This window comes from Hyperoodon ampullatus (genome assembly GCF_949752795.1).
Source record: "Hyperoodon ampullatus genome assembly, chromosome: 10".
NCBI lineage: Eukaryota > Metazoa > Chordata > Mammalia > Artiodactyla > Ziphiidae > Hyperoodon > Hyperoodon ampullatus.
The window spans coordinates 39,643,715-39,656,458 of record NC_136923.1 but is presented as its reverse complement, the minus strand read 5'-3'; the positions used below and the strand labels follow the sequence as shown (position 1 = coordinate 39,656,458).

Below are 12,744 nucleotides of genomic sequence, written 5' to 3'. Positions count from 1 at the left end.
ACTTCTAGAGTCTTCCCACCTGCCCTGGCTTATGGCCAGTCGAGTCTTTCTCACACTTCACTGCTCTGACTCTGCTTCTGCCCTCACATCTGACTCTCCTGTCTCCCTCTTTCATTTATAAGGACCCTCATGATTATACTGGGCCTACCCAGATAATCAAGGATAATCTCCCCATCTCAAGATCCTTAATCACATCAGCAAAGTCCCTTTTGCCATGTAACCTAACATATTTACAGGTTCTGGGGATTAGGACATGGACTCTGGGGAGGGACATGATTATTATTCTGCCTACCATAGCTATTTTGTCATCTTCTCAGGCACTGGTGACCAGAGTTTCTTAAACTGAAGTCCATGGCTAGGCTTCAGGGTGTCTGTAAAACCCTTGAGATTATTGTCAAAATGCTGCGTCTTCCTGCATGTTTCTTGAGAGAGAGCTCAGAGCTTTCATAATTTTCAAAAGAGCTAAGAGCCCATTACTACAAAACAGTCACTGTCCAGGGCCTGACTGAGGGAAGAAAGCAAAGACCAACACTGTCCCCATTAACTACTGGAACACAGACATGATTCCCTCATCTTATACCATAAAAAATATTCAACACTTCTGTCCCCTTCTCAGAACATGCATTAACTCCACACCACACATGAACATCTCCTGAGACAGAGGTGCCTGGAGCCCCAGTTAAGGAGCAGAGTAATTCCCCCAGCGAATGACGAGAACAACGAGAAACAGGTCCCTGGGTAAAGAGTGGGATGGGATCAAACTATTACCTTTAAGTCATTCAAGACCCCATGCCTGAGCCCTCTTCTCTTCCATCAAAGCCTCTAACTATAGGTGGAGAAAATAAATGCCCTTGACAGAGACAAAGCCACCTCTTGGCAGAGCAGATCCTGGCCCAGATCCTGGCCTCTTCTCTTCTCCTTTCATTCTCAACAAGCAGAGGCTCACTGCCTTGTTCACACACCTGACAGCTTCCCCTGAGATGGCTGCCCAGCATGCTGCTTACCAAAAGCCAGGATTATAGACTCCGGATACATAATCGAATATGTTTTCATCTGATTTAGAATTTTATTTTCCTAGCACAAGTAACTGCCTTAGGAAATAGTGTCTCTCTTAAACCTGTGTGCCCAGCTGCAGGGAGAAAAAGTCCACTTACTTTGACTGCAGGGTCTGCCTTGGCCACGTGCCATCTTCATTTTGGGGCTCAATTACTAGCACCTGAGTGAAAGGGGAAACCATATTAGGAATGTGCAAACCATCTCACTGTTGACATGCTCAGAACCAAAAGATACCTGTCCACACACCCTGGGCAGAGCTGTCTGCTGGGGCATGGCTTGGGCCCTCCTACCTGACCCTGGTACAGCCCAGCATCCTGCACAGTGTTGTCTAGCTTGCTCAACTGCTCGTAGGTGTTGCTCACGTATTTGTTCCACAGCCGTGTCTCACGGTCCGCAGGGATGTTGAACAGCTTCCGCATTTCCTTCTCAATGGTTGCTGGGGACAGGCAGAAACATCACTCAGGGCTTTCTCCAGAAGCAAGGCCAGCAACAGCCATGGCAAGCTAATGCTCATCCTCCGTCCTTTTCAGATGGTCACTGGATGCTCTGGATCAAAACTTCTGACCGACCTTAGCCCCTTGGTGACTCCCAAGGCAAACATCTTCCATGGGCATCCTCTTGCACTCATACAACCAAAAATTGTCCCTATGCTTCCCATTCTTTAATGATGTGGGTCCCCATTTTTAGCACAGAAGCAACATGGAAAAGTCAGAAAACTTATCTTTGGAGTTAAGATAGATTTGGTTTCAAATGCTAGCTCTGCCGTTTTCTCACTGAGATTTCTGAATAAGTGACATTAATCTCTCTGAATCTGCATTTCTTCCCCCTTATTACCATATGTTAAGTGGGCAGAGACCATGCCCAGTGTTTTATACAATATGATTCCCAGGCTTAGCTGTCCACAAGAATGCCCTGGGGAGCAGGCTCCCAGGTCAGGACTGGTAACCACAACCCGAGATTATCTGGGTAACAAGTCTGAAGAGGGTGCCCCAGCTTCCCTCTCATTAGCCACAATGCCCTGCACTCTCACTGGATACCTGGAACTCCAGCCCAGCTACTCACCGATGGTATCTGACTTGCTGAAATGGCAACTCAGGACATTGGTGGGGTCACTGTTCTCACAAAGCTTCAATTCCAGCAAATACACCTCCACCTTGCAGTGCTTGACAAATAAGCCATGCTCTACAACCTGTGAACAAGAGGCACGGGTAAAGGAGCAGTGGTTCCACACCAGGGCAGTCTTGGAAGCAACATGTCTCATCAGTGGCAAAAAGCAGAATCCACATGATAATCAGTTTCCTTAAGTGACCGGGGGATCAGAAGTACAGATTTTTAAAGCCACTGGTATCTGTCCTAGTTTAAAAACCTTACTTCCACTCATTAGGACCAACCAAGTGCATCTGGATGGAACCAGAGCTGGCAACAACAGTGCACAACAGGAAAGTCACTGTTCATCTCTTAGTGGGGATCATGATGCCTCCCTTGCAGGGTCTGTGGAATCAGAGGCCTAGAGAATACAGTTAAAGCCCTTGGCAGCACGCTTGCCACACGGCAGGACTGTGGGCAGGAGCGGACATCTGTGGGAGGCTGGCATGCCCCTAACCATTTGATACCTAACCCCTCTTGGAGTCCCAGGTTTCAAGCTGGAGAAAGAAGGTAGTTCTGGCCCTGAAGAGCGACTCTTAGAAGCTTGGCCTCAGGACTGCAGCCTTTTCCTACTCTGCTAAGAAAGGAAACTAAACACCAGGCAGAGTAAGAAATTTACCCAATGCCTACGTATCAGCAGTCATGTGGACTCCTGTGATGTCCTCCTCCAGTGGGATATGCGAACAACTGTGGGAATCAGGCTGGTGGTATTCTCACCAGTCCTGTCTACCAGAGGGGCTAACAATCTGGGTTTCTCTCCCAGGGCCTGCCTTCCCTCAAGAGACTGTTCTCTCGGATATAAACAGCTGTTTTCCGAGGTACTCAACAGTGTGACCAGAGATTCTTAAGCACAGGGGGAGGGACTTCGCGGGTGGGGCAGTGGTTAAGAATCTGCCTACTAATGCAGGGGACACGGGTTTGATCCCTGGTCTGGAAAGATCCCACATGCCGCGGAGCAACTAAGCCTACACACCACAACTACTGAGCCCGCGAGCCACAACTACTGAAGCCCACACGCCTAGAGCCTGTGTTCCACAACCAGAGAAGCCACCACAATGAGAAGCCCGGGCTCCTCAACGAAGAGTAGCCCCTGCTCACCGCAACTAGAGAAAAGCCCACACACAGCAATGAAGACCCAACACAGCCAAAAATAAACAAAAACAAACAAACAAAAGCACAGGGGGAAAAGCAATATCAGAAAGGTTAAGTTAAACAAGAAGCAGTACATTACTGTATACCCATATGACCCCAAGTGAACTTTCTCTCACAGAACCTTCCAGAATGTGCTCTCACTGCACCGCTGGACATATCCCAAGCCACTGGGCAGCTGTGATGTCTGGAGGCCTCCATTCAACTTCTTAGGTATGGCCAGTACCCCAGGAAACCAATACCAGTCAGCGTCAGGGAGCACTCACAGACACTGACCAGCAGGTGTAACAATTCATGTACTCACTTTTCTGACAATGGGCTGCTGGCCTTCTACACAGCCATACCAGTTTAGTAACTTATTCCAGGCCTCGGCTGGGACCAATACATAGTCCAATTCGTCAATTAAATGTTCTTTCAAGGTCTGACTCTCAGGATCTGAAAAAGGAAAACAGCACATAGCTCACTGCTCTTCTCCCCAGAAATGTTTGTTTTACATGATTCTTATGTACTTTTCAGAAACACGAAAAGCATTTATAGGAACAAGCACAAAATTCCAAAATTCTGTCACTGGCCATAACACAGAGCAGACCTGGAGTCTTTAGCCATGCTTTCTGAACATTTTATGAGGAACTTGTATTTCTTCCATAGTTGGAGGGAGAAGGAAAGAGAAAAGAGAAAAACTTCAATTTACACTTTCAAAGTGCTTCCAGATTCCACAATTAAAATTGTTTACTATGAATATTTAACGTAATATTCTGCTTAGTGAAACTGCATTAAGGTCAGATATCATCTTCCTTTGAAAGATTTACTAAGAAAGCAAACAAACAAATCATTGAAGTTAAATTTATTTTACCAAGAGTCATTTAGCATTCTTAGTTTTCAACACTCCAAGTGAAAATTCAGCTGGACATCGGCCATGTGGAGGGAGAACACCTTTAACATGTTAAGCATCCATCTTATACCCCACACGGAGGCAACATGACTGTGAGTCAGAAAAGGACATCCATGGTCTGAAACATACTCTCTCAATGGAGGACCAAGGGACTGGATCAAGGGAAGACTAATCATCTCCCATCAAGGAAGCCTCCCTGCTAAGCCTGTGCCCATCTACACCCACTCCCGCAGTAGTGGAAGCCACTATTCTCTAGACAAATGAAGCCATGAAGCCAGGGAAGCAAAAAGTACCCACAATGGTGCAACTCATCTGTAATTCAAGGCAGACAATGTTAAAAACAAAAACCAAAAAAAAAAACCCCAAAAAAACCAAAACAAAAAACAAAGAATGGCATGCACAAGGTGACCAGGGCTTCCTATCACCTCTCCCACCAGTTTACACCCTACCCCATGAGGTCTTCTGCCCTTCCTCAAGGCGAGCTTCAGATCTGATCCACCTCTGCCTTTTTAATTTCCAAGGAAAAAGGAAAGGAACTAAACAGCCTTGGAGAACAGGAATACCAAGGTGAGAAGGATGAATGGAAAAACAAAATGTGGTATATACACACAGTGGGATATCATTCAGCCTTTAAAAAAAAGAAATTCTGACATGCCGTTAACATGGATAAACCTTGAGGACATTATGCTAAATGAAATAAGCCAGTCACAGAAAAAGAAATACTATATGATTCCACTTACATTAGGTACCTAGAATAGTCACACTCAGAGACAGAAAGTAGAATGGTGGTTGCCAGGGGCTTGGGGGGAAAGGAGATTGGAGATACTGTTTAACGCGTATGGAGTTTCAGTTTTGTGAGATAAAAAAGTTCTGGAGAAGGGTTGTGCAACAATGTGAATATACTTTACACTACTGAACACTTAAAAATATGCAGATGGTAAATTTTATGTGTATTTTACCATAATTTAAAAGAAAAAAAAAAGTGGCTCCTTCTCACTGATGAGCCAACCACATTCCACAGCAGCTCTGGCATGATTAATACTGACCAACCACCCCTTTTCTATTCAGCAATAGAAGGATGGCACAGGGGTAGTACTTATCAGTCTACTTGAAACAAGAGCTTCTGAAAAAAACTGACACCTAAACTCCAAGGTTTTCTCTGATTTGCAAATTAAAACTCATAAAGGTTATTCACTTGTCTTACTTGGAGACATACACCTTCACTTCTAACACTAAGCACTATGCAGATCTGGCCACGCATACCGTGCCAAACAGCAGCCAGAAACCTTTAAATGTGGGAAAGGAACCGAGAGCTTTTAGCATCATCAACCCCAAGTACATCAATTCTTACAAGGCTTTCTCCTCTGGGGCTCAGTGACAATCTTCTCAAAATGTCATTCTTATGACACTATAGGGCAAACACAGGAACTTAACTGGAATTTTCAATGCAGTTCACTATTTTCACTTAAAACTGGATCAGTCCAAGGGCAGCATGCTAAAAATCACACATGAGTTTTACAAAAAGGATTTAGGCTCTGCAAATTTCTCCAACAGAGGCAAATCAAGGCAAAAAAAGGAGAGCACAGTTTGGTCTAAGCATTGGGATTCCAGATATACAGCAGGGGCACAGGTGGAAATAAGAGAGGGGTGCTCTGCAGACAACATTAGCAAGTTGCCCTACCCCCTCCTTCCTACGTTTAAGAGCCCCTTCTAGGTCATTCCCATGACCCTAGGCGGAAGGCAGCCAGACTGGGACTGGCAGGTGACTGGAGAGCCCAAGATCTAAGAGGGTAGCCCTCACTGGCCAGAGATAGACCATTCCCACACTGTCAATGTTCCAGGGTCTGAACGGAATGTACTTCTCACTTCCCAAGCACACAACAAATGTTTTGAGCCTAAGCCAGGTGACATCAAATTGGAAGACCGCAGAAGGAATGCTTGTCCTTAGCTGAAGGTCAGGCAAAATTACTTCAGACGGTCGCTCCAGCTCTAGCATTCTCATCACCAATACTATTAAAAGCCTTAAGAATTCTCCTTTTCAAAAAAAAAAGAGGGAAAAGGACAAAGTGCAAACACAATGCAATTATCCTTTGGGGTAACTTCATGGTATACTGCCACCATCTGACTTACATCAGTAAACAAAGCCTATGACATTATTGTCATTCAGACCTCCCCTAAAACAAGGTATATGCTGAAGCACTGCTCACTTTTAAAAACACTCAGGTAGTGTTATGTACTTGAATCAAGCCTCAAAAGCCTCATGCACTGTCTGCCTTCCTGCTGCCCTGATTGTGGGCCCAGGCAACAGATCACCTCTGTCGTGGTTGCAAGGGAGTCTAATGCCAGGCAGAACAAAGCCTAGGAAAGGCCAATTGCCATTTCTGTGCATCTAAAGGTGCAAGCCAAGCTCAGGTGTGTCATACATCACTTTTTCAGTCACTTCTTCTATTGGGAGCTGACAGTGATCATAACTCTACTAACCTTCCACCTCCCCTTACACTACTTCTATGGCAAACACGGCCATCACAGGAATGCTTGATGAATGTTGACAGGTCTACAATTTACTTTACTGCAAAGGTCACACAGAAAATTCTGGTTCCCAAATTTCAGATTCCAGATGCCGTTTCAAAATGATATCCTAGGGCTTCCCTGGTGGCGCAGTGGTTGAGAGTCCGCCTGCCGATTCAGGGGACACAGGTTCGTGCCCCGGTCTGGGAAGATCCCACATGCTGCGGAGCGGCTGGGCCCGTGAGCCATGGCCACTGAGCCTGTGCGTCCGGAGCCTGTGCTCCGCAACGGGAGAGGCCACAACAGTGAGAGGCCCGCGTACCAAAAAAAAAAAAAAAAAAAAAATGATATCCTATTTCTTTCCATTCAATACACTAATCTAAAATCTGAAATCTCTAGCAGAACTAATTTGAAAAAAAAGAGAAAAAGAGACAGGCAGACAGAAATTGAAAATGCTAGAAGCACGCTCTTACCAAGAGCAGTTAATTTAGGGGAAAAAAAGCAGCTTAACTTCTCCATGAGGGTCTGCATAGACTTCTGCTATAGACACAAGTCAAGGACACTTGTTTCTATCCCCTCACAGTAGGAAAGTCAGGTTCACGATATCTATGTTACAGATACACATGACCTCAGGCCACTACCCAGGTGGACATTTCAGTTAGATAAGCAACAGGATACTGCACCTGAAAAGAGTCCGGAGTTATCTATCGGGCCAGGAAACAGATTATGTTCACCCACACTGTACATATCCCAGCTGTCGAAGCCCACATACTTCTTCCACTGCTTGAACCACCGGCTGTCAATAAGATACCTAGAGACAGACAAAAATTTACTGTACCAGACAAGCAGAGCTTGTAAGTTTCTGCAGCTGCTCCCTCAATTTTTTTATGGTCCTTCCACTTGGGGAGCAAGCAACCCCCACTAAAAAACACACTTTCAAGAGCACAGTGAGCCTGGCCCAAGGCAGGCATCCATTAAGTGAAATGATTGTTGGAAGAATCCATAAATGAAAGGAAGGAAATGACTGGCTTCAAAATGCTTGTTTAAAGAAATTCTTTCTATGGGGAAAACCTTGTTTGCTAATGACCATGTCATTAATTTCATAATGATCTTTGTAGAGGTCTTTGTCCAGGCAGACAGTTTGGTTACAGTGCTTTGCTTGATGTGAACAGCAGTAAAACAATTTTCTTTCTAAAAATGAGATAATAACATCACACACTTCAGTTTTCCTCTGAGGACCAAACAAGATATCAAAAATTGTGTTTGTGTGTGTGTATATATATATGTGTGTGTGTATACACACACACATACATGTACACATGTATACATATATACACACACATATATACATATAATATTGTCTTGGTGTGTTTATCTTGTCAAAAAAGCATTAAGTTGATCTGGTTATATTTTAGAAGTATCACCATGCTGTTTTACAATTAAGACAGAAGGAGGGGAAAACCTCTGTAGGGGGAACAAAGCACAACAATTATACTGGTGAGTCCTTCAAATTTTACAACCAACACACTTCAGTGGAGATCAGGCAGCTTCCCCAAGGCCACAAGGATCCATAAGTATATCCAAATCTCTAAAATGCTCTTTCCCCTCCAAACACTTTTAGTGTGTGATTTTAGTCTATGTGAAACTTCCTCTGCTTCTGCTGAGTATTTTTCATGTGCCACCACTACTCAGGATATCATCTAAAAGTACTCCTGCCTGCCCTGCCTTTCACAGCCTGGCTAGCTCAAGAACACTGTAGAGACTGAATTCTTCCTAATCTCAATGCTTCTCTTCCCTGCTCAATTCCTCTGTCACTATAAGGGGCATTATCACCACTACCACAGTTTCCTAAAGAGGGTTGATCAATCATATTCAATGCAAAGACAAGCCCCAGTTTTCTGCTCCCACACACATTAATACCACCCAGGAATCTCTTCACTAGTGGAAGTCCTGTCCCTTCTACTAGACAATTTATTAAGAAAAACTTCCTGACTCAGACTTGCTCTTCTAAATCCTGGTCTTTTAATCCTCTTTTTAGTTAGGCTCTAGGCTACCCGCCTCTCCCACTCCGAAATGCTGCCGCCACAATTATTTTTGACATCTGCAACCAAAATAACCTGGGGCTCTCAGACATTTGTTCAGCCTCTGACCTTGACGTCTGTTCGGCAGTTTACAAGTATCTACTGCGGATCTACGCCTCAACCAACTGAAGGCAGGGGCGCCAAATATCGCTACCCTGGTTTTAACAGTAAGGAATCAGGGTCTGTGAGGTGTGGACGCCTTCGCCCAAAGTCACAAAGCGAGTCCTCAAAGGTAAAGAACTCTCCTCAGCCTTAAGGTCCCCGTGAGCGTTCCGCTTCTGTCCATCCCGTAGCCCTAGCCTCCGCCGGATCCGCCCCCCGGGGCTCCGAATGGACCGGGACGACCCTCAGCTCCACCCACGCTTTCCCAGAGGTAATCTAGGGCTCCCTCCCTTAAGGGGCGGGGGTCAAGCCACTCTCTCAGGGTCACTAACATCGCCCCCGCCTGGCCCCTGCCCAAGCCGGGAAAGAGGGGCCGGACCTGGGCATCCGAGCGCCGGCCCCTGGCCCTGTGGGGCGGAAAGGTGGGCCCAGCGCTCACCACTGCGCCCCTCGTTGGAGCGTAGTCCTCATCAAGGCCCCGAGCTCGGACTTCTGGGTCTCCGCATCCGGTCGCTCACGGCAGCCCCCGCCTTCCGCCATCTCGTCCGTGTCTCCGGCCCTACCGGCCCGGACATCCGCCTCGCGCACAGCGTGCTGTGGTCCCCGCCCACGTAGACACGCACGCACGCACACACGCATGTACGCGCGCCCAAGCCCCTCCCTTCGCCGCGGCCTGCAGCGCCTGCCAGCCTCTGCCTTTCCTACAGGCGGGACGCGTCGCCCCTCTCCCGCCAGTGCGCGGTGGAGCCGGGAGGGGGGCCGAAGGGGAGGCGGCGCGGAGATGAAGCCGGCGCTTCCTCCGCCCGGCAGGTCTCGCCGCCTGGTGGCCGTCCGGCACCTCTTTCCCTGTCCAGCCCGACGATCTCAAGGAGTCAGACCGCAGGCCCCACGACCCTTCCGGCACCCCCTTCCGGCCAGCGGTGTTATCCTGGTCTTAAATAAACGCAGCGCCAGATGCGAGGAGGCCTGGAACTAGATTTTCTTGTTTTCACTCCGGCCAGTCCACTTTCAGCAGAGACCTTAGGCAAGTCTTTAGCTGCCCAAACGTGGGCTCCAGGTCCCTGTACGGGAGACCCTACAGGGATTTTGGAGAGTGCCAGGTGCACCAGCGCTTTGGGACCGGGACTCGGCGGTGTGGCCTAGTCATTAGCAATCGTGTCCGTCTGGACGCCAGGATCACCTGGCCCAGGCCGAATTCCACAAGCCCTCCACTGAGCTAGCTGCTTACTTTGTCAGGGGGGCAGGCAGCCACAGAGGGGCGATAGCAACGCGGGTGGGAGGAGAGGACTAGGTGTATTCTCCACATTAGATGTCCAGGCTGCTGGTTTGTTGCTGCAGCAAGATACAGTGTCCTCAACACCGTATGTTTCCCACTCGACCTTGCATACAAAAAACACAGCCCTCCTCCTGGAGGAGGAAGTACGCCCAGAGCAAGGAGGAGACCAGGCAGCTGGCTTATGTGAGTCTAGCAGTTCCCGCCCTCAGAGAAAAATAAATAAGACCCAGTACCTGCCCTTATACGATCTAATAGAGGAGAGGGGGTCTTCCACAAATAGCCCCAGTGCCAAGAAGTGCGTGATAAGCACCGTTACAGGGTATGAACCAAAGACTAGACCCCGAGCTGTGAAAGGGAGCCTTTGACTTAAGTACCTTTTGAGTGTAATTTTTTTTTTTTTTTTTTTTTTTTTGGTCTGCGTTGGGTCTTCATTGCTCTGTGCAGGCGTTCTCTAGTTGCGGAGAGCAGGAGCTACTCTTCGTTGAGGTGCACGGGCTTCTCATTGCGGTGGCTTCTCTTGTTGCAGAGCACAGGCTCTAGCCACGTGAGCTTCGGTAGTTGTGGCATGCAGGCTCAGTAGTTGTGGCCCACGGACTTAGTTGCTCTGCAGCATGTGGGATCTTCCCGGACCAGGGCTCAAACCCATGTCCCCTGCATTGGCAGGCTGATTTTTTTTTTTTTTTTTTTTTTTTTTTTTCGGTACGTGGGCCTCTCACTGTTGTGGCCTCTCCCGTTGCGGAGCACAGGCTCCGGACGCGCAGGCTCAGCGGCCATGGCTCACGGGCCCAGCCGCTCCGCGGCATGTGGGATCTTCCCAGACCGGGGCATGAACCAGTGTCCCCTGCATCGGCAGGCGGACTCTCAACCACTGCGACAGGCTGATTCTTAACCACTGCGCCACCAGGGAAGTCCCGAGTGTGGTCTTGAAGAAAGCATAGAAATGATGGTGCATGTTAAAGGAGAGGAGACTAGAGGGGTCAAAGAGAATTTCTGGAGCAAGCAAGGAAGGATCAAAGAGTGAAGATTAGGCCAGTTGAGCTGGGCACAGACTGAAAGGACCTGAGAGCTAAAGCTAGAAGGGAGGCCAGAGGGACCATATGTCCTGCCTTAAATGGCCCACAGATATTGTGGGAGGTTGAAGAGCAGAGAGAAATAGCTAGGGTGCTTTATGCCTACAGTGGTGCAGCCCAGAGACCTACTAGGAACCTTTGGAAAGGTGCCTATGAGGGAGGAGAGGAGAAACAGATGAGCCATGTTCAGTGTTGGGGGTGGAAGAGAGAGCTGGCCTGGTGAAGCTGTGGTAGGTCATCTGAACAGATTTACTATTTTTATGTTGCGTTTTGGCTAATTGAAATTAATTTGCACTCCTGGGACATCTATCACACACCATCTGGTAACAAAGGCCTTTTGGCAGTTGGGTAGATAGCAGGGGAAAGTAATTTGGAATTAAAACTGCCTTGAGGGGCTTCCCTGGTGGCGCAGTGGTTGAGAGTCCGCCTGCCGATGCAGGGGACACAGGTTCGTGCCCCGGTCTGGGAAGATCCTACATGCCACGGAGCAGCTGGGCCCGTGAGCCATGGCTGCTGAGCCTGCACGTCCGGAGCCTGTGCTCCGCAACGGGAGAGGCCACAACAGTGAGAGGCCCGCGTATCGCAAAACAAAAACAAAAACAAAAAACTGCCTTGAATAACCACATAGCAGTTAATCCCCTGCAGATAAGAGTTACCATCATGTGATAATTCTACATCTGGGGAGCCAACCCTGACACCCCAAGTGCCCTTCTGTGAAAGTTCTTTGAAATTGTTAAAAATGTTATCAAATGAGAAACACTGCCTTTAGTCCTATTTATGGAAGAAGAAAGTTGGGTTACTGACATGACTTCAGAACCTACATTACAATGTCTTCTTCACTCTTCTTTTTTTAGCAGTTTCTCCTATACCATTTATGGCATGGGTCAGAGTCTTAAGGAAGTAGGACAAGTCGTCAGCACCACTAGAAAGGGGGACAAAACCTAATTATAAAAATGAAAACTTTGGAAAATCTTTTTAAGCCTGGATCTCTTCAGTGCTATTAAATAGCTGTAAAAATAGTACACTAATTATGGGTAGTCCCTAAAAATTTATATTAAAATTATCAAGTGCCAGTAGTTAAAATGCAAGGAATAAAGTGAAACTTCATAATCAGAAGATCACCATTATTTCCAGTTTTAAAACTTTCTTAGTGAGTTTGATTATATGTTAAAAACTGAGAACTAGAAACAATGAACATCTGCCTGTGTGTTCCTGATGTTGTGAGAGTGACCCGCGGATTTGGGAGGAAAGGAGTTGAGTGATTCAACTCAGGAGACACCCTGGCCCCAGGACTGTGTTCTCTATTGGGCCATTTCCCCTAGGGAGAGGTATGGGCCTAGTAGGCCCCTCTCTTGGCCCCACAACCAAACCCCAGAACTGAACAACTCACCCGTTGCCAAGGGAGCTTGGAGCACAACAACAGGAAGGAAAGCAGGAAGAGAGCTGGAGGCAACAGGTCTGGCT

General features: G+C 47.4%; 1 protein-coding gene across 2 annotated transcripts in view; it reads right to left on the bottom strand.

The window, feature by feature from the left end:
• Nucleotides 1-9,494, bottom strand: part of USP4 (ubiquitin specific peptidase 4) — a 49,003-nt gene extending 39,509 nt beyond the window's left edge. For both annotated transcript variants that reach the window (XM_079713571.1, XM_079713572.1), the window contains exons 1-6: nt 9,374-9,494; nt 7,435-7,562; nt 3,656-3,786; nt 2,119-2,245; nt 1,347-1,492; nt 1,155-1,216 (exon numbers count right to left, since the gene is read on the bottom strand). In XM_079713571.1, coding sequence (XP_079569697.1) covers nt 1,155-1,216; nt 1,347-1,492; nt 2,119-2,245; nt 3,656-3,786; nt 7,435-7,562; nt 9,374-9,474 — 695 coding nt within the window. In that variant the 5' untranslated portion in view covers nt 9,475-9,494. The remainder of the gene's footprint in view (nt 1-1,154; nt 1,217-1,346; nt 1,493-2,118; nt 2,246-3,655; nt 3,787-7,434; nt 7,563-9,373) is intronic.
• Nucleotides 9,495-12,744: the final 3,250 nt, after the last annotated feature.